Source organism: Guillardia theta (assembly GCF_000315625.1).
Source record: "Guillardia theta CCMP2712 unplaced genomic scaffold GUITHscaffold_96, whole genome shotgun sequence".
NCBI classification, from domain to species: domain Eukaryota; class Cryptophyceae; order Pyrenomonadales; family Geminigeraceae; genus Guillardia; species Guillardia theta.
In genome coordinates, this window is record NW_005434578.1 from 49463 (window position 1) to 72984 (window position 23522).

The 23522-nt window shown below is 51.9% G+C and overlaps 9 protein-coding genes across 9 annotated transcripts in view; 4 read left to right on the forward strand and 5 right to left on the reverse strand.

Moving 5' to 3' along the window:
* Positions 1 to 1129: 1129 nt before the first annotated feature.
* GUITHDRAFT_116449 (hypothetical protein) lies at positions 1130 to 1942 on the forward strand (the record flags this gene model as incomplete). The annotated part of the gene is made up of 3 exons (XM_005824259.1): positions 1130 to 1512; positions 1563 to 1617; positions 1715 to 1942. The coding sequence occupies 3 exons, from the start codon at positions 1130 to 1132 to the stop codon at positions 1940 to 1942; spliced, it is 666 nt and encodes a 221-aa protein (XP_005824316.1).
* Positions 1943 to 4445: 2503 nt separating this feature from the next.
* Positions 4446 to 5593, reverse strand: GUITHDRAFT_154977 (hypothetical protein). Its single transcript, XM_005824260.1, has one exon. The coding sequence runs from the start codon at positions 5491 to 5493 to the stop codon at positions 4543 to 4545; it is 951 nt and encodes a 316-aa protein (XP_005824317.1). The 5' UTR covers positions 5494 to 5593; the 3' UTR covers positions 4446 to 4542.
* A 1035-nt stretch (positions 5594 to 6628) lies between these two features.
* On the forward strand, positions 6629 to 6898 carry GUITHDRAFT_116451 (hypothetical protein; the record flags this gene model as incomplete). The annotated part of the gene is made up of 1 exon (XM_005824261.1): positions 6629 to 6898. One exon carries the CDS (start codon positions 6629 to 6631, stop codon positions 6896 to 6898), a length of 270 nt encoding a protein of 89 aa, XP_005824318.1.
* A 1093-nt stretch (positions 6899 to 7991) lies between these two features.
* On the reverse strand, positions 7992 to 8613 carry GUITHDRAFT_97280 (hypothetical protein; the record flags this gene model as incomplete). The annotated part of the gene is made up of 2 exons (XM_005824262.1): positions 7992 to 8488; positions 8533 to 8613. Coding segments are annotated over 2 exons (578 nt in total), but the record flags the coding sequence as incomplete, so codon positions are not given.
* Positions 8614 to 10322: 1709 nt separating this feature from the next.
* GUITHDRAFT_78124 (hypothetical protein) lies at positions 10323 to 11639 on the forward strand (the record flags this gene model as incomplete). The annotated part of the gene is made up of 11 exons (XM_005824263.1): positions 10323 to 10412; positions 10466 to 10543; positions 10598 to 10670; positions 10720 to 10754; positions 10807 to 10891; positions 10941 to 10999; positions 11050 to 11115; positions 11168 to 11205; positions 11261 to 11305; positions 11358 to 11440; positions 11530 to 11639. The coding sequence occupies 11 exons, from the start codon at positions 10323 to 10325 to the stop codon at positions 11637 to 11639; spliced, it is 762 nt and encodes a 253-aa protein (XP_005824320.1).
* A 65-nt stretch (positions 11640 to 11704) lies between these two features.
* On the reverse strand, positions 11705 to 14250 carry GUITHDRAFT_116454 (hypothetical protein; the record flags this gene model as incomplete). Its single annotated transcript, XM_005824264.1, has 7 exons — positions 11705 to 11770; positions 11895 to 11939; positions 11983 to 12042; positions 12089 to 12134; positions 12183 to 12237; positions 12349 to 12487; positions 12607 to 14250. 7 exons carry the CDS (start codon positions 14248 to 14250, stop codon positions 11705 to 11707), a joined length of 2055 nt encoding a protein of 684 aa, XP_005824321.1.
* A 1545-nt stretch (positions 14251 to 15795) lies between these two features.
* On the reverse strand, positions 15796 to 20213 carry GUITHDRAFT_165488 (hypothetical protein; the record flags this gene model as incomplete). Its single annotated transcript, XM_005824265.1, has 23 exons — positions 20057 to 20213; positions 19929 to 19974; positions 19516 to 19864; positions 18974 to 19470; positions 18594 to 18647; positions 18380 to 18457; positions 18168 to 18212; positions 17608 to 17661; positions 17508 to 17561; positions 17351 to 17452; positions 17235 to 17297; positions 17046 to 17108; positions 16906 to 16994; positions 16811 to 16856; positions 16718 to 16761; positions 16618 to 16692; positions 16452 to 16566; positions 16364 to 16403; positions 16241 to 16317; positions 16142 to 16192; positions 16007 to 16087; positions 15897 to 15959; positions 15796 to 15852 (listed from the first exon to the last, which is right to left on the reverse strand). The coding sequence occupies exons 2-23, from the start codon at positions 19938 to 19940 to the stop codon at positions 15796 to 15798; spliced, it is 2109 nt and encodes a 702-aa protein (XP_005824322.1). The 5' UTR covers positions 19941 to 19974; positions 20057 to 20213.
* A 1016-nt stretch (positions 20214 to 21229) lies between these two features.
* GUITHDRAFT_165489 (hypothetical protein) lies at positions 21230 to 23136 on the forward strand (the record flags this gene model as incomplete). Its single annotated transcript, XM_005824266.1, has 13 exons — positions 21230 to 21321; positions 21393 to 21447; positions 21496 to 21552; positions 21612 to 21695; positions 21740 to 21828; positions 21877 to 21926; positions 21974 to 22058; positions 22108 to 22165; positions 22216 to 22267; positions 22314 to 22492; positions 22666 to 22893; positions 22948 to 22995; positions 23041 to 23136. The coding sequence occupies exons 1-13, from the start codon at positions 21266 to 21268 to the stop codon at positions 23134 to 23136; spliced, it is 1137 nt and encodes a 378-aa protein (XP_005824323.1). The 5' UTR covers positions 21230 to 21265.
* A 283-nt stretch (positions 23137 to 23419) lies between these two features.
* The window catches only part of GUITHDRAFT_116458 (hypothetical protein), a gene marked incomplete at both ends in the record, with an annotated part of 1466 nt that continues 1363 nt past the window's right edge, over positions 23420 to 23522 (reverse strand). Inside the window, one exon of the mRNA XM_005824267.1 lies at positions 23420 to 23479. Coding sequence (XP_005824324.1) covers positions 23420 to 23479 — 60 coding nt within the window. The remainder of the gene's footprint in view (positions 23480 to 23522) is intronic.

Sequence of the window (23522 nt, forward strand, 5' to 3'; positions counted from 1 at the left end):
AGGCTCGTCGATTCCTTAATTCCAGACCTATGTCAAAGCCCACTTCCATCTGAGTCGCTGAGCTTCGTCTACCGATGCTGAGACGCAATACCCTGAACTTCTCGCCGTCTCCAAGAACTTATCGGCGGCGAGTTCTTACACCCCCTCAATTTTCAAGTTGTTCCATGTAGGTTGGACTTGCTCCAAACTATACTATATGATATGGAACAACTTGAAACTTGGAGGAGCGTGACACTGGCACAAAGATTTCAGGCCGAACACCCCCTCAATTTTCAAGTTGTTCCACAGTGAAATATTTTTTGTGGCCCTGAATCATTTCGGGCGCACTGAGTGTTCCAAGCCGCTGAGCAGTTCCGACTGAAGCCTGGCATGCCATGTTATGTTAAGTTATGTTGACCTCCGACTGTTCAAGTTGTGTCTGACACACGGTGACTCACCGGGCTACCGTAGTACCGGGGCCGCCCCGGCGCTGGCAAGCAGGCACCGTGACGGTTCTTGAAGCCGGGCCGAGTCACCGTGGCACTGACGGTCAGCGCCGGGCTGGCGGCGCGGCACTCAGCCGCTGAGTGTCACCGTCGGCACTGCTGCCATGATTAATGCCGGGATCAGCATGCCAGCCATGCGGCCAGTCCGATCAGATAGCCCCGCTGAGTTAATTGAACACAGGCTGAAAACTGGCAAGGTACGGTCCGACCGCCGCCCGGCCGGGCGAGCCGGACTCTCCGGGACCTCTGAGGCTTCAAGGCTACCGTAGCCGCACGGTGAGTCAACCGTTGAACGGTGAGAGTCAAGTTCCGAGCCAGGCGGCGGCCCCACGCGGCGGCAATGCCCGGCGGTACCGGGCCGTACCCGGTCCGTGTCATCGGAACAGCGGCGGCGTTGCAATGATGCTTGAGTTTCATATTCTAGCATACAGTCGGGAGTCTCTCATGTGCAGTGCTGGGCCTCAATTCTCAGTGGTTTCGTGTCACAGTCACGGTGCATTACTTAGTTAAACTCGGTCTTGAGCAAGAACTGTCTTATACATTATACATTTATTATACATCGAGACGTGAAATTGAATAACTTCCTCTATGACAGAAGGAATAAGAAGTACTTGCTTGTGGACTTTGGGCTGGCAGAGAAACAAATGCAGTCATCAGGCCGCAGCATCGGCAACATCTTGCCCTGTGAGGTTTCTACGGCCAGCTCTCGCTCCTCGCGGAATCAAAAGGAGCAGGAGAAGCTAGAGATGGCGCAGGAGATGGCGAAGAGGCGGATCATGTTGGGCGTCAGCAAGACGAACGCATCGGTGACAGTGAGGAACTCAGGGGTCAAATTCGAACGTCCAGTCAAACGCGCGGGAACTCGGGGATACCGAGCGCCCGAAGTGCTCATGGGCATGCAGTGCCAGACCACAGCAGTGGACGTGTGGGCTGCTGGGGTAGTACTGCTTACCCTGCTGTGCCGCACGACACAGTTCCAATGGTTCCAGTATAACGACATAGTCACGGCAACGATGGAGATCTACGGGTACGCTCTTTGTGTACCTTGGAAGTGCGCTTGTCTGACTGTCTGAGCAGCTTGCGCATGTACATCAAGAGCATGGATGCTGTGTGGAAGCTCCTCGACGTTAAGGTAAAATTGTTGTCGTCGGCGTTGTTGTATCAAGAGGATGAGGATGAGGGTGATATGGTGGCGGGAGGCCTGAGGTTGCTAACTTGATGTCATTCAGATTCCACCATTGGAACTGCATCTCAGCTATGCCCGCGGTTTCAAGCAAACATGGCGGACCTTGTCAAGCTCCCTGGGCGCGCATGCGGGATGCAAGGACTGGCTGGAGGTGGATGAGAAACATGCGATCTGGGACTTCCTCAACTGCTGCCTCAACATCGATCCCCGCACGAGGATTACAGCACTGGAGGCTCTGAAGCATCCCTTCCTCATTAGTGCTGTCAAGTAAACCGTCTCTACCCGTAGCTTTCTCCTTCCTCTCCTCTCATGTCCTCCTCGCCCTCCTGCCTTCCTCGCTAGTGGTCTTGAGTAAACACGGTCTCTCCTCCGGCATCTCCTCTCGCAGCGATCAGGCATATCAACTAGCCTGGCCTCCCAGGCGTCCATTTCCCTTCAAACCCCTCCCCTCTCCTTCCCCCAGCCTCTCAAACTCCTCACCTCCTCACAAATGACACCGCCATATTACAATAGGTTGGGAGAAGCCTCAAAAAACGCAATCATGGCAAAGCAACAGGAAGTCTCTTGAAATATGTTTCTTATTCAACCGACGAAGCATTCAGGTAAAGGAAGCTAGGGCGTCAACACAACAAGGAGAATCGAATTTCCTTCATGTCTTCGAAGGTTGCTTCTCTGATCGGTTCCCTTCATGTTTCCCTTCTTCTGGAAGTGAACAACCATCACCTATAGCTGATGAGTGCTTTGGTACGCAAGTGCAAATTTCGATGAGATGCATACCTTACACATTCAACCTACTATAGGTGTGATTCTCAGCCAAGAATTGAGCTGTTTGATCTCAGTACTTGCCTGGCAGTTTCAGGAGTTAGCATTGAGGGGCCATGGTCCTTGACTGCGCTCAGCAGCTGAGCAAACAGTCCCTGAGTACATTGGGAGTAGTGGGATAGGGAAGAGACCGGGGCAAGTGTGAGGTCGTTTACAAGTGTTTTAGATTGATACGAGAAGTTTGCACTACCCCCTACCCCTCAACACGGGCTGGAGGCCGTTGGAAAGATTCAAATCATTTGAATACCTACCCCGAGCCTCCTCATGATTATTTAGTCAACTATACACGCCTATTCATATCAAATAGAGGAAGGTTTTGCTCAACATTGCCCTTCTTGTCTTGGATGGCCCGGCAGCCCTGGCAACGAAAAAGGTACATAAATTGACGGAGCAAACATTTTTAGGTCAATTTTCTCTTGCCGCTTGAATTTGACTAAAACTACTATGAGAACCACCCTGGTTGACTGATCCGACAAGGATACGGAACGGCAACGCTATGGGTAGTACGGCAACTCAGGAGGCCGCTCGGTGACCGGCGGTCACGGTCACGCCAGGAAGCCGCCCCGCGGCGGCGGCGGCCGGGCTGGCGAGCCAGTCAGCCTGTCTGACTCCGAGCGGAGGCTGTGACTGAGTCTACTGTCCTCGTGACTCAGTCAGCTAAACCCACTTTGCCTCGGAGGAGGTGCCGAATCATTGTGAGTTGAGATTCAACAACCACGGGAGCAGTCAGCAAACTGAACTGGATCCACTGCTGCAGGAGCCTGACAGTGATATGCCTCCGAACTCCTCTGAGTTGAGATTTCTCCGTATGTTCCCGGTAGTATGTACGACATGCGCAGCTGCGGATGCTGACGACTTGGCTGTCAGCAAACGACCTCTTACCGGACGCTTGGGACTTTTTGCATGCTCGAGATCGCTCTGCGCCTTCCTAATATCTACTGCACCGCGAAAACCAACAGCGCCGCCCCTGCCTTCCCTCATAAATACACACACAAAGTACGTCCCCTTCCACGCCCATCCCCGCCAGCTTTCTTCTGCGCTCCTCTCATCCTCCTGACATACATCGTTTCTTGGAGATCCTTTGCCTCTGATATCTCCTTCTCGTGTTTGTGTCCCTCATACAGCTTCCCGCCACGCCTCCCGCCATGCCCCACGACGCTCCTGATCAGACGCTCTTGCCCTTCCCAGCTCCTCGAAGCACGTCCACGCAAGGCAGCCATCACCAGCTTCCCCACAAATGCTCTGCCAACTCGCGGAGTCTCCGGTCCAAGGAAGCGCAGCTTCAGAGCCTGCGGCGAGCGATCCAGATGATCGAGGGAAGCTGGGGATACGTCAATGCGTTAGGGGAGGAATGCAGCTTTAAGTCGCCCTTATGACCTGATCACAGCGAAAAGGAAGCGAGTCACAGCACAGCTTTGTGCCCTTGTAGCAGACCTTGTCACAAGCAAGTACACGGAGGCTGTGATTTTTTGTGGTAACGAATTGTAATATAGAGCTTTGAAACAAACCCTCTAGAGTCCTCTCATGTAACACGTCGCCATGATCCATGCTGTACTTGCCGCGGCGAAAGGATCGACTGAGAGGGTCAGAGCGCTTGACGTTAGCTCTCAGCTCTTGGCTGGAAGGTACTAGCGGTGAGGAGCTTCCTGTCACGAGTTCAGCCAAGCAGTTGCAAGGTTGTCCGCACTTTGTTTTCGCATCCCTATACCAGCGAGCTCGGAGAACAGAGTTCATGGCAAAGGCGAAATCGGATCATGGTGGGCTCCGCCGCCTCGCTGTCACTGGAACTGAGTCCGACAAGGAAATTTCAGGGTGGACACTGCACCGCTGATTCTGTCTGGTAGGCCGGGTTCAAACTACCGGCCCCGCTTGGACAGTGTTTGATCCTTCATATGGTAGCCGCCCGACTGGATCGTGTCAGAGCATGACTGCCTACTGGCGTGACTGCGGTGAGAACATATCACAGGTTTTATTTCGAGTGACAGGGAATGTACAAAATTCATGGCTCTAGCTTTATGAAGAGAACAGGCGCCAAACCATCTATGGCGATCAGGTATACCAGTCTTTATTTGGAGGTGCAATCCCTTTGCTCCATTGGACCACTGTTGTCGGGGTCTCTCCTCGCATCCCGTACAGCTTGTCCTCCCAGACCTCCTCTAGGTTGCAACTGGAGTCGGCAGTATCTGCTGCATAAGCTACCAAGACTCCGCCACTCCCTTCCCTCACATGTTTGTTCATGACGCTTCTTCCATGGAACGCAACACAATCTCCAGGCTCAAGGTCTGCGCCGATGCTGAGCTGCTGGGAAACGTCTGCTGAGATTTGATGACCTTTGGGGAAAGAATCTTCTGACCAAAGATGGCTGCCGCGCAGAACCTTGATGCTCTCATCCTCTGATACGCTATCGAGAGGCACAAAGAAAGCAACCGTCGTCTTGATCACTTCTTCTGTCCCGATTTCTGGTCGCTGAAAGTCGCGATCACATTCAAAATCACTGTAGAGCCATGATGATACGAGGAGAGACTTCGCAGAGTTCAACAATCGGCATGAAACTGATCGCAATGGCCCTTTCTTTGCGAATAACGACAATGATTCTACACAATCCTCCGCTCGTCCATTTCTAGTTCCTTCCTTCATCAAGTCGATCCATTCTTTCCCAATGACCTTACGAAGTGGGACAATTCCGTCCCGAGCAAATGCCCGGATATGAGAGTCAGAGATCCGAGCAGCCATAAGCTCTGTCTCGTATTCCAGTCCAGCATCGTAAACTTTTCCCAACCTGGCATTTAACCTTTCACCTCCAGTATCCAGTCGCAAATTTGTGCATTTCGATCTAGGCTGACAGGGAAAGATCAATCTAGAGCTTGTCAGAGTGTTATGGAATCCTGGGGATGTTGGTGCTTTAAGCATGGACAATGCGTGCACCATTTGCTGTTGTAATGCAGACATTACGCACAAAGTGAAAGCCGTCAACAGAGACTTCCCTATCATGTTTGGCATGTCCTGGGAGGTATCCGTGTATAGCTGATTCACCAGCAGACTTCCAGCACAACCTCACGATCTAACAGCAGCTTCCGCCCTGCTCGCCTTCAACACTGCCAGCCGCTCGCATCTTTCCCCTCCAGGGACTAGGGATCCCCCGGGGCCCGTTCGCCCTGCCGGCACTAGCCCGGGCCATGCCGCTGTGTCCGATCGGACGGTCAGAAGGCCCGGCAACTCAGTGAGAGTAGGCCCGGTAATCTGACTGGGCAAACAACTTCTTTACTCAAAGTTAAGTTAAAAATCAGTACGAGGACAATCAGGAGAGTCGAGGAGGCTTGACCCTGACACTGTCGCACTGGCCAAACGGCGAGAAGAGAAAAGACAGCGAGAACCAAACCTAATCCTGCCGACTGCTGTCCCCCAAACTTAATTAATACCTTCACTTAACGGCGCGCAGGACAAGTCCCCCGCGCGGCAAACAACCCTTCGTCACCCGGAACTTGCGTGACTCATCACCGTTTCTATCTTAGGTATCGTGACTGGGCCATGAATGCCGGCCGCCTCGGTCTTAAGGGCAAGTCCAAGATTTCGAGTAAATATTCAACACAACCGTAAACTTTTGAAATTTACCCGAATACAAATTTGTCGAATTTGGTAGGTATAGGATTTGCTCCGGTCAACGATGCGGGGGGTTGGAGAGTTGCCGGGACTGCACCGAAGGGATGCGGTTTTAGACCCATCGGGAGACTTTTCGACTCCTTACAACTCAATTTACAAAACAACAATGTTTTAGCCTGGTAAAGCCTGTATCTTCAGGTGGCCTCAGGTATAGGAGATCCTAGGGCACCGCTATGACCGTGTACTAGAGATGTCATCAGTGGCTCACGATACCACCAAGGAGTTTTTCTTCGGACCCCCCCTACCATCAACTTAACCTCTTCGTGCTAATCAAGAAACCTCACCCTGCCTGGCAACCCCAAAGATTATCTAATTGAAGCACTAAGTTCAAAAGGCAGTCAATTTGTAGCCCCTTCCTGAGTCGGTATCCCATCTTAAAAAGACCCTTGAGGGTGGGGGAAACTCCCGCATAATACCCCCGCGTTCCATCGGTTGTCCTCGTCCTCGCAGCACACTCCCTGCACACCACTGGATCATGTACGATGTTTGCCTTGGTATGTCATCCATGAACATTTCTACTACCTCGGCCGAGCAAGATAGCTTCGATGACATTGGTTTCGGCTCGGAGCAATTCGAAGAATCCTTGAATATTGATGACTCGTGGACAACGATCAAGATTGGTGGGAATGATGTTTTTGGGCAGCCTCCAAAATGGAAGCAACTGCAGAGCTTGAAGGCATCCATCGAGCTCATCGAGGGACACGAGCTGATTGTGAACGCTCTGGGCGATGAAACTAGACTCTAGACCGTCGCTTTCCCTTTTGTGAGTGAAGTTTGAATTGTGAGATTTTGCAACCTTCAATGAGAAAACTTGTACATTAAACTGAGACCTCAAAGATTCAAATGTTAGCTCATTGTCCACTGCAACCTCCATTGAGTCTCATCTACATTTGAGTACAAAATTTTTGCATTCCAATTCTCCAACGGGACTCTGAACCTTGACACGTTTTTAATTAAAAGAGCATAGTGATGCAGAAGTTCAAAGTAAAGCTGGTCTGAAGTTAGAGAACAAGTCCGATGATTTCAGTAGTTGCTGCATCATCGTCGAAGTTGGGCATACTGCCAAGAAGCTCCGACGAAAGATCTCCTTGGCACGTTTGAATCTCCTGTAGAGTTTTGACGTCTGTGATGCGTCAAGTTGACATCAAATAGAAACATCACTGTTTACCTTATAGAGTTGCGTTGCAATGTAAAGCTGTCGATTTTCGGAGATCTTCGGGTGTTTGTCCTGGCAGCTGCTTGATTTCCAGAGTCTGTAACTGAAACTATCGATCAGGGCCCAAAAGGAGCACCGCTAAAAACATCGTACCTTTGCTTTGCTTCAAAACCATCTTCTTTTTCTTCGAATCACTCGTCACGAGCTTACATTTTGCAGGCGAAGACGACTTTTCTTCCTCCTTTCTATCCGATCGAAGGTTCACATTGTTGACCAGTAAATCAGGACGATGCGAAGCTTCGGTATCAGATGACGAAGTTTCATGGTCGAGAGGCGAGTCCTCATTTTGAACAGGGACCAAGCTTCCCTCGTGCGACCTTCTTAGTTCATCCAATTCAGACTGTAATCTGCTTCTGGTAGCTTGTAGACCCTGTTGGATATTCTCCAAACGATTCCTCTGCACGTCTAGCTCCATCTGCCTTTGTCTTAAGGTTTGCAGTTGGGCTAGTGACGTTGAGAGCTGGTCTCTTGAGCTTGCATATTGCTGTTGAAGGTCGAGCTCTTCCTGGTTGAGCGCCCCTGATAGTCTCAACGTTCTCTCTCGATTGTGAGAACCTGGTGATTGCAAGGCATTAACCGTCTGCCCTGTCGTCCTGTTGTCCTCATCTTCATACACCACCCGTCGGCAGCACGGGCATGTCCGGTGAACCTCCAGCAGCCATCGATCGATGCACTTGGAGTGGAACTCATGGTTGCAGGGCAGCTTCCTCAGTACCTCCTCTTCAACGTATTCCTCCAGACAAATGTAGCATTCGAGTTTCCCTCTACTGTGCTCCCGTCTCCATGTCCTTGTTTCGAACGAGTCCACTATCTCTTTGGGAACCTTATGCAGATTCCCCTCCGTAGACATGTGACTCCGAAAAGCGCTGAGGGCAGGAAGCAGCCCCTCCAAGATGGCCGACATCCTCCGCACCCTCGGAAGTAGTTCGTACACACTGGGACTGTCTGTATCGGAGTCTCCACCATTGAGGAACGAGCTTCGAATTCTCTCCAAGTCTCTGAGCATGATGGCACGCACCAAGTCTGCAGGGTGGAAGTTGTGAACCCGCGCATGCACCATTTCTTGCGATCCCTGGAAGTGCGAAACAATATGGCTGGCAAATGCTTGCGGAGCAATCACTGTCAACATCTTAGCGGTGGGCAAGACTGTAAAAAGAGCGCACCATTCGCAACTTCAGTAAAACTGTCAGAGTTGCGATCCGACGGCAGACTGATCGTGACCAATGATATTCCACCTCCCATCTGAGAAGAAATGATCAATGCAAATCCTGTTCACAAAGATCCGATTCCAAAGAAACTTTATAGGGCAGTAACTGGACTACATCATTGTGTTTGAGCATTGCTTTCCAAACTACAAGTGCCAACCTTGGTTGGTGGAACTCAGCTTTATCAGTGGAAGTTGGCGATTTGGGTCATCTTTTCAAAAGACTACATCAAACCAATACTATTTACTATGTATTTCGATCTTGAATTCTATTACGTTCATCCTTGCATATATCTTTCTGATGAGCTACGAGGAAAAGATTCTATTCCTCAACTGTTCGGCGATCAACAATCATTTCATTTCCTCGAAAACAACAATCAACTTCGAACAAAACACTCGTGGCTCTTTCAATGCTAGTATCCATCTTGATGTACTTCACTGCATCCAACCCCCCTTCTACCTTCCTTTCCCTCCTCGCACCATTGCTTCCTAGCGCCATATCTGCCTCATCAAGCAACAAACCCCCTCCACAAAAACTGCCGGGACCCCACCCCTCATTTTCCAATGTACAACCCTACCCAACATCACAATTCTAAATCAGTACTGAAAGTTTACTTTGGTATTTGAAAACTTCAAATTTATTAAATAAATTTCACCCTATGGTAGATTCCTCTTGAAACTTCTCAGATCTGAAAATGACTGCTGAAGGTTGCGTCCCCTGCAATTTCCGTGGCAGTAGGCATGGATATTCAAGGAGGGAGGGAGGGAGGGAGGGAGGGAGGGAGGGAGGTGGAGGAATAGTTGAGAGTGAGAAGTTCTGCAAGGTAGATGGGGAATGGGATGGGACACAATATAAAGGAAACAAGATGAGGAAACAAAAAGCCATGAAACACATTCAGCACAGTTTGAAGAAGAACAGTTTGACTGACTGGAGGATCGGAGAGATTCTCCGATGGCTACAGGCAGGCAGGCAGGCAGGCAGGCAGGCAGGCAGGCAGGCAGGCAGGCAGGCAGGCAGGCAGGCAGGCAGGCAGGCAGGCAGGCAGGCAGGCAGGCAGGCAGGCAGGCAGGCAGGCAGGCAGGCAAGAAAAGATGATTGGTTCTTTCTCATTCTTTCTCTTTCACTGAGATGCACGTAGCTCAACTTTCACAGTATGGGATGCTTGCAAGGCAAAGAGGAAAGCGCTTCGAAGCAACAAAAGCAGCAAACTCCTCAGGCCCTGAAACAAGATGCTGGCAAGCCTGCTCCTGTCAATCAGATGGCAAATCCGATCAAGAATGACCCTCCGGCAAAACCCCGGCAGATAACCATGAAGGAAGTAGCTGAGCACACGAAGGACCCTGAAATCTGGTTCGTGATCCATGGCAAGGTTTACTCAGTTGGAGAGTTCAAGGACCATCCTGGAGGATTTCAGGTGAGAGAGCTGGAGGGATATGTGCATAGGGGAGAGATTCATGCATGTACGTCCAGGCCCTGCAAAGATCAGCAGGAAAAGATGTTTCGATCGAGTTCGATGACATGCACGATGATTTTGCGAAGCAGCAGCTTTCGAGGTCTTCCGATGAAGCGCTCATCTTGCATCTGATCTGCTGCAGGTACTACATAGGAGATCTTGTTGGACCTTCTTCCACCGAGCAGAAGACGCAATTGAGTGACACAACTGCTGTGGAACAATCATCCACGTGGTACGTGCTCTTGAGAGAATGATGATCCGTTCCTAGCGCTGACCTCAAGGCAGCCTTAAGGGGATGCATGAAGCTCTCGTCTGCTCTCTACAGGAGAGGACTGTCCTGTCACGAGATTCCTACCTGTTCCGATTCTCGTTGCCCACAGATAAGGTAACAGAGGAGCTGGTGGTTCTCGGCTACTGTCTCATCGCGTTTCATCGCAGAGTTTTGGCCTTCCTATCGGTCAGCACATCCGAATCACTGCCGAGATAGATGGCTCCCCAGTCTCCCGGAGCTACACGGTATCAAGCTTTGTTTTGTGTGAACTGCTGAACTGAGAGACGATGGTATGAAAGCCTACCAGCAAAGAGTCTGCTACAGGACACTTTGACCTGGTTGTCAAGGTCTATAGAAGGCAAGACAGACTGAGTAGATTAAGGAATGGTCACTGTTATTTGCAGGACGGAGAACTCACCAGGAGGCCAAATGTCTCAGTATCTCGAGTCTCTCAAAGTGCGCTGGTTGCAGCACATTGAATTCCGACTGACACAAGGTCTGCTATCAGGTTGGTGATACTATTGATGTGTTTGGGCCAAAAGGGATGTTTCGGTATAACAAGGATGGCACTTGCAACATCGATGGCAGAGATGGTACTGCATCAACGTAGATGGAACGATACGATGTGAACGAATTCCGTAGTGGCCGTGAAGAAGTTCGGGTTCATCTGTGGAGGCAGCGGCATCACTCCCGCGTTTCAGGTGTTGACTGCTCGTATTGTCCTCCGCTCTTGACACGCTGTTGCTCTCAGACCTTGCAGGCTATTCTCGACAACCCGCAAGACAAGACAAGCTCCTGGTTGATCTCCGCGAACCAAGTAGACAGAATGTTTGAAATCAAGCGAGCACTAATTTACCGCCGCTTATCAGAAGGAAGAGGATATTCTACTCCGGGCAGAACTTGACAGGTAATGCTGTTTCTGATTAGTGCTCCTTGCCTGCTGATTCCTGAGGGCCTCTCAGATGGGCTCAAGAGCACGGCGATCGCTTCAAGTGCTTCTACACTTTGTCACGCGAGACTCCGGAAGGCAAGTGAAGTCGCCAGGTGTCGATGCGGGAGGGACAGTGAACCTTTGACAGGATGGAAGTTTGGAAGCGGATACGTGAACGAGGGTATGATCGCCGAGCACATGCCGGCACCAGGTAGGGAGCTACTTCCTGTATCTCGAGTCAGAGATGTTGGAGCTGAATGAGCTCGATGTTCTCCAACTTCTGACCCGGTTGTCTTGCAGGGCCGGATACGATCGTGTGCCTTTGCGGACCTCCGGTTATGATCGACGACACTTGCATCCCACTCTTGAAGAAGGCCGGATTCAATGACGAGCAAATCTTTGTATTCTAATCGTTAACGTACAACTTGGTGGATTGGAAGTCCAACAAGACAGGCTATGATACAGATGGTGGGCGCTACATGTAATGGCCGTTGGCCTTTCTTGCAGACGCGGACAGTTGATGCCTCGCTGAAGTTGTCTTCTGCTTGCTAGTCAGTCATGCAGTCGGGAGGAAACGAGGACGAAGAGCAGAATCCAATCAAGGGACCAGGGGGGAGGAACGAGGAGGAGAGGGAGAGGCGTTAGATAGAAGGCTGGAATCTTACATGATCTTGAGATGACGGAGCGATGGCAACACCCTCTGAAAGAAACTGAAGGAGCATGAGAGAAACACGAGGCCAAGAGCAGAATCACCGAATCGTAGGCACGAGGGTTGAGAGCAATCTCAGTAGCCTTGGAGATGTACTGGTCATGCTGCAGAAATTGTGAGCAAGGGAAGAGGTAGCAAAGGTCTTCTTACCCTCAGCGCGTGAGCGATCCTGACTGTCTCTGGTTCACATCTTGCCCTGTAGATGAGACTTCAGTACAGGAGACGAGTCGACGAGGCAAGTGACCTCAGTGCATCCTCAATACGCTGAGAGATCAAATCTCGATGCTCCATCATGTTGCCTGCAATGTTGATCTCAGTCTTTGATCCAAACGCCGCTCCCCTCCTCTTCCCCCTTCTGCTCACCTCCCCTTCTCCTCTCTACCTCCTCCTCCTCTCCCCCTCCTACTCACTCAAGAGCTCAGAGTGAGCCATCTCCTGAAGGCGATCCAATTCGCCCTTGAGCTTCGGGAAGCCTCCGAGGGACACGGCTTCTGACAGCTCGCGAATGGCTCCGTCAAACCTCGTGCGGAGCTCGAACCCGCTCTCCTTCTGCGAACCGCATGAGACTCGTCCTCATGGCAGGTAGACACAAAAAGTCACAGGTAGGGAGACGAGAAGGGGGGGGGGAGGGGAAGGGGGGGAGGATCCTAGTCTGAGATGTACTCTACCTTGTCTGAGATGTACTTGACGAACTCGTCGAACACCTGAGGCGTGACGATGTCGTTGTCCTTCCAGATCAGCTTCTCGTTGACTAGATCCGGGTGTTCAACCGCCCACTTGCTTGCAAAGTTGAGGTAAGAGCCTTGCTCCACCAACTGCAGCTCGATCTCCGACTGACTGGGTGCCGGTATCATCAGATCCGGTTCCACCCCTCCTCCGTCCCTTACGAGCCGGCCCTTGGATGTCTTGAATACCTTCCTCTCCCCGTCCTTGACCACCCTCGACACGTACCCCTGCCCAGCTGGCACACTTGACCTACCCAACTTCGCCTCTTCCACCCCTCCTTCCTGGTATTTAACGCTCTGGATGCATCGGCCGCTAGGCGTGTAGTACTTGGCGACCGTGTACTTGAGAGAAGTATCGTAGGGCAGGTGGGCAACCTGCTGAACGAGCCCCTTCCCAAACGTCTTCTCCCCCACGATGATGCCCCTGTCATGGTCCTGAATCGCGCCAGCAACAATCTCAGCTGCCGACGCCGTGCGCCGGTCTGTCAACACGATCACCTTGGTGCTGGGATCGAGCACAGGATCACGCTGAGACGTGTATGACCATACGGGCCCATCCCTTCCCTTGGTAGTGACGATGACAGATCCCCGGGGGACAAACTGCTCAGCAACATCTACCGCACTGGTCAGGAGGCCACCAGGATTTCCGCGGAGGTCGAGCACAACTGCCTTCAGCTTGCCGTCGGCTGTGCTTTCCTTGAGTTGCTCCAAGGCATTCTTCACTTCCCTGCCAGCGTCGACAGCGAACCCCTTGAGCTGGATGTACCCGATCGAGTCCGCCCAAGGGCCAATGCGCATTGCCAGCGACACGTCCTTGATGTGGATCTGATCTCGATGAAGGACGACCTCACCCGGCTTCTCCAACCCATCCCGGTAGAACGCAACCCTCACATCCGACCCTGGCTTCCCTCTCAGCAGGTTCGTCACATCGGCAATGGATTTTCCATCCAGATACTCATCGTCAACTTTGAAGATGTGATCTCCGGGCCGAAGACCGGCATCGTATGCGTACCCTTCAAGCGCATTCATGACCCTGAAACTTTTCGTCTCCTTCTCCCTCCCGTCACGCCCGATCTTCCAATCCTCTGCAAGCCCCACTCCAACCCCTCCGTACGTGCCAAACGTTTGAATCTGGAGGTTCTCCGCAGCCTTGTTGTTCTCGAACTCAGTGTATGGGTCGAGGGAGCCCAGCATCGCTCTCACTCCCGTCTCAAAGAGCTTCTCCGTCGACACTTTCTCCACATATCCAGTGTCGATGTCTCGGAGGATGTGCTCAAACAGAGCCACGTCCTCCACAACGCTCGAGCTGGGCTCCTGAATCTGCGGCTCCGGCACGAAGTAGACCAGGGAGACGAACATGGCCCCGGTAAGGACAACGGAGCCAACGAGCCACGAGAAGATCGCAACAGGGACAGAGACCTTGAACGATGGTTGGAAGAGCATGTTCCAGATGTCCACCGCTCGCTGCAAGGGACTCTTGACGCCCTGCTTCTCGTCTTCTTTCGAGACCCCGCTCATCGACACTCTCGTCAGGATGTTCAGCATCCTGTTGCTATGTCCGCCAGAACGGATCATGTGGCGACACATGTCCCCTTTCCTTGGGCTGTGGGCAACACCCCTCGATGGAGTCGTAACGAATGCTGGCATGAGAATCGACTGGGGTGGTGTCAAGGGTCGGACAGGAGACAGCTGTAAAGAGTGGCGAACAACAGCAAGGAGAAGAAGACGTAGCAAGGACCGAGGAGAAACCATTGACGTCCTCTTCATCTGAGAACATGGTTAGGTCAGATGACTTGGCCTTTCGGAGCGCAAGCTCTTAGGAGGCTAAGTCTTCGTATAATTACGCCTCCTGTTGTCAACGAACACTACCATCCCCGACAAATAAAGGTAGAATCAACACCGTAAGATTGTACAAAAAATTGCTCGAAAAAGAAACTAAATCTTATCTCACAAACTAAGAGCTTCGCAATCGTGTTATGCATATGGTTCTTATTCAGCACTCTTCTTCCAGCTAGCTATTGTCGCTTTCTACCTTACAGGGCTGTCTAAATCGTGATCTTCTCTCTACATGACTAGTTCTGCATCGTAACATCGTGCACTCTATCATTCTATTTTCTCGACTAAGACACGTTTGTTTGCGCTTCCAAACTCTTCCTCTCTTATTATGCTCCTCCTCCGCCACGTTCCGCTTGCCATTTTCCGTGGCAGGGGTTACGATAGTAAGCATACTATAATTGTTTTTCCTGGCTCTAATATTTTGTGAGTACCAATAAAACTTACTTAAAATATTTTATCTTGAAAACAAATTGATTTAGAAGATGCTAGTACAATATCCCTGTTGCGTGGTAGTCATGGTAATTACCAGTTAAAACCTTCTTTTGTTACCGTAACGGATTCACTGCGAACTCACGTTCCTTCACTGAATTCTCTGCCGTGAGATTGCGATCTCCATTTTTAAAATACAATGTAAGGACAGATTCTCTGAGGCGGAGTGCTGACGGGCTGACCCTTCCTTTATAAGGTCCTCCGTCAGACTGGCGGCCGGCGGGCCCTCAGGCCTGAAAGTTCGTACGAGTCAGCCGGGCTGCTGACCCCGGCGGCGTCGGCGGACCGCGCCGGGTCACCGGCTGCTACTACGCAGGCCGGGCCGGCAGTGCCGGAGGCTAATTGCCGGTAACCGTCATGATGACCGTGACTAAGTTGCGGCAACTCAAATACTGGCTGGTACTAGCCTCCCACAAATCCACGCGGAGCCACCGCCCCTTCCCATGCGGGCTAAAGTGAGGCTTATTCATAGTATATACATGACCGTACAGTGCTGAGTGCGTCCGACTGTCACAGCCTCCCGGAGTCCGTGTGGGCCGCCCCGGCGGTGAATCATCATAGAATTGGAACTTCGGAACTTGCCGCAGTGCCGCTCATCATGTTGAGCCCGGCCTTACGGTTCCGACGAGGACTCAGTTTCACTACGGTAGTACAGTGTGGTCGCCGTGAGCCTCGGTCAAGGTCTGGCAACGGTCGGTCTGTCCCATACTGCCTGGACGCGCCTGGCAAGCCCGAAGGCTGAGGTGATTGCACCAGTCCACGTCCATCAGCAGACGATGTCCCGGCAGGGTCAACAGTCGAGAGAGTCTAGAGACGGGACAATCGAGGTCCGTGCTGCTCCTTGGAAGGCTCCATGTCGATGACCTGTCAACGATTCAAACATGGAGGTGAGGAGAGGAGACGGTCACGTTAGCGATGAGAGGAGCGAGAGAAAGGACTTCAAACGGCCCCTTGCCGTTCACAAGCTCCGCCTGTAGGAGTGGGTGAGTTCCTCCGTAAGGACGCGCGAATAGGATACCTGCAAAGGGCAAGAATCTGTGATCCAAACCTTCTGAAAGGGGCCGCCGAGGAACTTTCGGTATGCGGCGTTGGGGAAAACCTAGTGGGAGAGTGTGGGAGAGGAGCAACAAAGCTGTCACGAGCTTGAACTCACTGCATGCGTGCAGAAGGCGCTGACTGATACAGCTCCCAACTCCAGCAACGCCTGAAGACAACAATCAAAAGTCTCCAGGTCAACATTCTGGTTGTGTACCTTGCCGCACTCAATCAAAGTTCCACCAGATTGTATCAGGTCATCAACAAGTACGCAATGCTTTCCCTTGGCATTCCCTGACCACGAAAACTTCAACTCCCTATGCATTTAAGATGCGAGAACCTTCTTTGACGGTGATTTTTCTCTCGTCGCCAGTGCGAACCTTGGTAGCAATGTAAGACCAAACGCTTTTGCAACAATGCGCGAATACTTTCATGCAGATCACGGTATCGAAAGACTTGAACATGCTGTGATATCTCATGTATGCTCCCATGTCAGGGAAGGCAATTGTCCAGTAATGAGGCTTGTTGTTCGTTGTGTCAAACCTGGAGCGAGATCTCAGCCAAGTGAACTTGAGCAATCAAACCAGACAACACCTCTCGAGGGCCTCGGCCTCAAGTTTTTGTAGGAGCAGCGTGACCCCGCTGAGAGAGACGATCTTGGTCAGAATCCTCCGTACCAAATGACGCACTTGACCTCTCCAAGACAGGTATAACGTTGTCCCCGAAGTAGAATCGCTCCTGCGAACATGTCAGCAACGAGAAGATCGCTGTTTAGTCCCTCCTTAACCTGTAGCGCGTGTATATCGTAGATTACAAGATCCATGGGTCCTCCACTACAACAATTATCAGAGGACACAATGTGGAGTTCTCAGTTCTACTCACCGACATGGAGGGACCGACGAGAGAATCCTAGCAAGAGTCCTCGCTGTTGCTATCTCCCCTTCCTGATCCACTCGCTCCATGGTGCCCACCTGCATGCGATTCGCGATGAGGCTCTAGGATTTCCTGGTGCGGGAGCATACCGGAAAGAATGGGAGGATGATCTTGATGCTGTGGGGAGCGTATTGCGGCAAGGAGCAAAGTACCTACAATCATCATGTCAAGAGCTGCTGATCAGGCTGTGTAAGAAGAGGAGAACAGATGGATTTGAGATTTCAGGGTGTGCACTTTCAACTTCAACAGCTCGTATCTTGTGATGAACATCCACTTACACTCATCTGCTCGAAAATCTCGCCGGCGTTGCTGAAACAGCACAAGAACACAACATGGCATCCCTGGAAAGAGGCATCGCTCAGAGCACGTGCCAGGATACTGTGTTCTACAGCACCTTGATCGACTCAACATCGTGTACAAAAATATTGGGGAACCCGTCTGGGAATTTCTTCCATGAGATGGTTCCCAGCGTGACCCCTCTAGTGTGTTGTACAACCTATTGCGATCAGATCATCTCACTCAGGTATCAGTCTGACAGCAGGGCTGCATACTTTCTCGCCGAGCTTCCTCATCTGCGGTGCGCACAGGAGCACGACCCTTGTTGCCTGCGCGAAGGTCATCAAGCAGCGAGCATGCAGCCGTTCCGAGCACCGGCTTCACGAAGAACAGCGATGTTCCGGTGGATGATGACATGAGAGATGTATCCTTGAGAACGTTTCAGAGTCAAAAATCTGGGCAGGTCAGGTCAGTATGGTTCTCGTTTGTTACTTCGCTTGATAAGAGGGAGGGTATACCCCCCCCCGCCCGCTCTTCCTCGCCCCGCCCTCCGTCAACCACTCAACCACTTTCAACCACAAGTATCCGTTGCCCTGCTCTGAAGCTGAATTTGTACACATGCTACTCTGCCCTCAGCTCTGTGCTAGGAGAGGCCCTGCACTTCTTGATTTCCCCATGTTTCGATTTCCGCCCTCTCCGTTCCAGTCCATCCAAACCTCTCCAACAACCTCTTGAGACACCCCGTTGCGCATGCTGCTCTTCATCTGATGGTTCCTCCCTCCACCTGTCCCCTTTCTCCTCCCCCACACAGCTCCCTCCCTCCCCTCCTCGCGCAGTAGCTCCTGTGGCCGAGGGACGCATGCTGCGAGCCTTCATGCTAACTTTGATGAGTACCACCCTACCCTTTCAAATGTGACAGATTCTCCAAAAACTACCGGTCCTGTGTGCTCCCAGTTTCGTATGCTCGGAGTACATGAAGACTGAACAACATGTGGATAGGTTGAGAGTAAGGAAGAGCAGAGAGAGGCAAGATCAGGTACAGCAGTGAAGAGGAGCCTTGGACGGGCAGGAGGTCCTTGGGCAGGAAGCGAGATCTGAGATAGGCAAGCAATCCTGCAGATTGTGGGAGGATTTTAGAAATGTTTACGTGCTTTTCAATCATGCGAAGTAGGGCTGAACATGCGATCGACAGACCGACTTCAGTGTAGTCATATCCACTTGTATGCTGACATGCGCTATCAGAACGGCACCGGCCATGGGCTCAGCGGGGAAGATTCACGTATCCGGCGAGGTACAAGCAGGGGGGGCTTCGCAAATCGCAGCTGTGGTAGGATGGAGGGGGCTGAAAGATGGAGACTGACGTATGTGCAGTTCTTGATAGTGATCATTTCGGGGATCTTGATGTGGGCAGTCCGCTACAAAATCGATCGGGATAAGACTGTAGAGGCAAAAAAGAACAGGGTCGTTCCGCATTCCCGCAAGGCGCTCCTGAAGAGCAAGCTAGAAGGGTTGCAAGCAGAATGTAACAAGCTGAAGAAGGAACGACAAGCAGTTCTCAAAAAGGCAAAAAATAGTTGATCACTTTCATTCAATTAACGGCACAACACGCCGGTCTCACTTTCAACACACGCACTCTCGCTTCCGCACGCACTCATCCAGTCCAGAACTCCGCTTGCTTGCCTGCTATCCTCCTCCTCTTCAGCCACTGGCTCTTGCTGGATCGAGACGAGGCGCCAGTGACCTTGAAGAGCTCCCACGGAAAGACAAAGTAGATGGGCAGTATGATGACAACCAGCACCGAGAAAAATCCAGAGAGCACCTCCATGGTCTGGAACAGGGAGTGGACGCCGGCGGGATGCTTGCTCTTCCACTTCTCTCCGTACTCGTGAACTTCATGCTTCATGATGTCAGCTCTGGTCACCTTGTGCCATCCTCCCTCCGACGTCTCAACCACTTCGACGGCGTTCTTGAACTCGTCGAACTGGATCATGCCGTCGCCGTCGGCGTCCATCTCCACCAGGAACGCATCCATCTCCTCCATCGTCATCAGGCGCTCGATGTACTTCTCCTCTTCGAGGTACAGCAGGGCACTTCGAAGGTCCTCACGAGAGATGGCGCCGGTACCCTCAGGGTCCCACTTGTTGAAGGTCTCGTGTAGGATGTGAGACATCTCAGCTTCTATGAGCAGCAGCTTCTTTCCTGCCTTGCTCTGGCTTTGTCTCTTCTTGATCATCATGGCTGAGCCCGCACGTCAAACATGACAACAAAGAGTTCATATCTCACCGTCAATGTGGCTTTTGCCCTCGATGGCAGCATGGGAGACACTTGGAGAGCCGAGGAGTACCCCAGAGCTTCCGAACAAGAAGACTAGTGCAAGAAGAGCAGACTTGAACAGCTTCGCCCATGTCTTGGCATGGTTCTTGACTTTTGACAACAAGTTCCCATTCAGCGGCTTCATGCTCGACTCCTTGGCTGTATCCAACTGAAACGCAGCTTGGCGAGAGCGCAATGCGGTAGTGTGCAGGTTGAGTCCTCTTCCGTGTTTGAGGAGAGGAATATTCGAGAATGCTGATGAGAGTCCGATGATCGAGCAGATCACCAAGAGAAACATCGTAACTGTCCGAGAGTGAACCTGGAAAGCGTGCGTAAGCTACCAAACCGTATCTTGCAAGGTATCTGCCAGAGAGGTGTCTTACCGTGTACAGCATCCTATTTGCAAGAGGGTTAGACGACTTGCCGAACCTTGAGAGGGCGGAAATCAGACACGGTCTCCGATTCCTCGCAAAGGGGGCGATGGAGGGTAGGGGATTGTACGAAAGCTCACCTGGATCTGCGGGGAAGGGGAGTGTCCCTGAGGATGGAAGAGGAGGAGGAGCCCTTCTGCAACCTAAACAAGAGTAGGCGGTGTGGGGGTAGAATGCGAGAGAGATATCAGACAGCTAGCGGAGAAACGTTTTCGCTGCTGTATCAGGGGAGAGCATGGAACAAGGGACGTCCTTACGGTCTTCATAAAGGAACCAGCACCCCTTGAGAGTAGGTGGGGGGTAGGGGGTGATTTTCTTTTACTATGAGAGAATGGCGCCAAGGCCATCCCCATGTAACAAGATTTTCTTCGAGTCTTCATATATGAAAAAACGGCACTGCTTGATTTATCGTAAGCAAAACTCACTTGGGTGCGTATCACGTACCCATATCCTTCTTGTACCCCCGTTATAGGTTGATTACTACCCCTCCATCCGAAAATCTTCATCTACGGGATTTCTCGATTTTCAAGCTCATATTTGAACTCGGCTCTTCAATATTTCAAATAATACCTCATTTATTTTTCATTGCTGAAGAATAAAGTGTGTACATGCCCGAAATCTGCTTTCGTTCTCTTCACAGCTGGCTTAGTTTAGTTCATCTAAACCCGGGTTTTGCCAAACCTGTCGATCGCCCTGGATTAGTTTGCTCTTTGCTCCCTGATCTAAACCTCTGAGGCAGCCTTCATTCGTGGGCAACGGCTTCAGTTGTTGAGTAAAAATGAGGGATGCTGGTCGACCATCTTGCTGGTGTCCAGCTCCAACGGCCACAGTTCGGTACTGTAGCCATGGCGATAGAGACATGCGATGCTAGAGGTAGAGGGCTCGCGGTTATGGTGAGAGAGAGAGAGAGAGAAGGGACGATGCTGAACTACTGAGAGGAGGCACTTAAGAGACGTGGGTGGGACAGCGCTGACCGGGTTCAAGCTCCATCTACTGCGTCGAACTTCAAGAGTGTATAGCGAGAGGAGGAGCGAGAGGAGGAGCAGGATCGAGAAATGTTCTAGTGGGTGTAGTGTGACCTTGACAAACGTTGAGACATGCTAGTTGCATCGTCAGCTAATGGAATGCAACGAGTGAGCAAACGAAATGCAAGCAGTACTCAGATACTCTTGGATGTGCAGACCTCAATGTTGTCTTGATCCAATCATCGAGTCAACACGCAAGCAGGAAGGTTCTAACTCTTATCCTGAACCAGCATCTTTCATTCCATTCATCGTGGAGGAGCAGCGATGACACAGGGGGAGGACGCCAACGTTCAAGGAGGGAGGGACTCCGTCAAGACAAGGTGCTGAAATAGGACTTGGGGAAGGGACCTGGGGAAGGAACTTGGGCTGTTGGCTGACGGGGCAACGTCAGGGACTCGAGATCAAGACCGCAAAGTCACATAGGAGCCAGGGCATCTGACTTCAAGGTATGCGGGAGAGAGGAGGCAGAATAGGGGGTGAGCCGACCCCATCAGGGGCCCCCTTGGATGAACCCCGGAGTTGATGTCACCAACGCGCTGCTGAAACAGGAGGTGCGACCTCTGTGATGGTGTGCGAGGAGAATCTTGTGATGACTGTCTGTATCATGTAGTTTGAGACGATGATGAAGAAGAAGAGGGAGGATGAGTACTACAACCAGAAGCTCAATATCCAGAAGAAGCCGCCAGTGGAAAATGTGCTCGCAACGAAGTGCCACTGGTTGTTTGACTGTGCAAGCAGCTCCCGAAGAAGACATGGAGGTTCTACATGCACGTCGGATCCAACGGGAACTTGTGGAGTGACCTCGAGCGGATGCCGGCGGAACGCAGGTTGGCAACCGATCCTATCATACCATTTGATATTGACTCGGTCGCAAGGCATCTGGTTTTAACCCCGACTGTGATGAAGGGGCAAGAAGAGCATATCAGTGAGATAGACGCTCGTTCCCTGTCTTTTGCTGAGGATGGGACGCAGAGCATGTTCAGCGACATATGGAGCAGGAGCTGGTCAGTCATATTGACAGGATAGAGAGGGTCAACTGTGAGAGGAGTATACGGAGGTACGGGAGGGTGGGTGCATGCCTGACGGTCTCCTGAGCTGCCTTGTAGGTACGCGCTGCAAGAGCAGCAGATGAAGAACATAGAGATCTACATGCGAGCAAGACAGGTGAGGGAGACAAGAGCCTGCTGGAGTCGATGCTCACTGCTCGCGCACAGAAACGCCCCTTCTCAGCGCATGCTGCATTGCTGTCGCAACATATCAGAACAGGTTCGTGAGGCGTCGAGTAGAGGAGCCGTGCTGATTGTGTTTTCAGCCGAAACGGGCGAAACTTCTACCCAGGTGGCGCCTGAGCTCGCAGCGAGGACCATCCTTACCCTGCACCTTCAGGAGCATGAGGGCACCTGCCAGAAGGAGATCCATGGTAGAGACCTGGAGGCATCAGCACAGGGACGAGCCACGAGTTCTCTGTGGAAGGCGAATGAGTTTCATGAGGTATCTTCCTCCTCTCCACTCTCCAACTCCAACTCCTTATTCCCATCCTCATCCTCATCCTCCCTTCCTTATCCTCATCCTCATCCTCGTTCACCTCCTCCCTTCCCCATCCTCATCCTCATACTCGTTCACCTCCTCATTCATGTCATGGCATGCCCTTGACCTCTCGCCAGGTGCAGCGCCCTGCGTCAGCTCTACCCGGGAACGTCTTCAAGAAGTTCGCTTTCACCACCCAGCTGAACCCAGAGCAGTGGAGTGAGGCGACTAGGAGGCATGGCATCTGCTTCCCGATCGCAGCTCGTGACGTTGCTGGCAGGAGGCTGCGGACGCGGGAAAGAATGACGTGGGAGATCAACCGACCAGACCTTGCTGAGCATGCCAACGCACTGGCAGAGCAGAAGGTGAGGGAGCAGAGGAAGCGCTCGGGGTCGCACATGAAGTGACGGTCGGTACAGGCGGTACTGGAGGAGGAGTACCTGACGGCGAAGCAGAAGGAGCTGCGGGTTCGTTGGCTCTGCTCGTTGTGATGGGGATCTGACATGCAGCAGGACAAGCGGACGCTGGTCATGCAGACGATGAAGGAAAGACAGTCAAAAAGAGCTGAGCTTGAGCTCAAGTCAGGGCAGATCAAGAGCAGGAGGTAAGCTGGAAGAGAAGTTGGAGGACGAGGACGAGGACGAGGACGAGGACGAGGACGAGGACGAGGCTGATTCTATTTCTGACCCTTCGGACTTAGTTTGATGCGGACGAGGAGCGAGCCGGCCCGGATACCCTGGCGACCGAGGTGATAGAGGAGGAAGCGGAGACGAACGAGACTGACGCGGGTCTACAGTGCGTGAACATGTGGGGAGGAGGAGAGATTTGAGTTTTTGCCGTTGTTGTCGCCCAAATAGAGTTAATAATCTAATGTTCTGAATTGATTCGCTCCTATTCTGCCCCCTCATCGTCGTAATCACTCAGTAACTGGTCCAGGGCCCATCTCGCTACCTGCAAGCTACGTCACTTCCTCCTCCCTCCCTCCCTCCCCCCC

What these genes read in the sequence shown, in the direction of transcription:
- GUITHDRAFT_154977 (XM_005824260.1), bottom strand. Translation starts at nt 5,493, where the DNA reads ATGCCAAACATGATAGGGAAGTCTCTGTTGACGGCTTTCACTTTGTGC.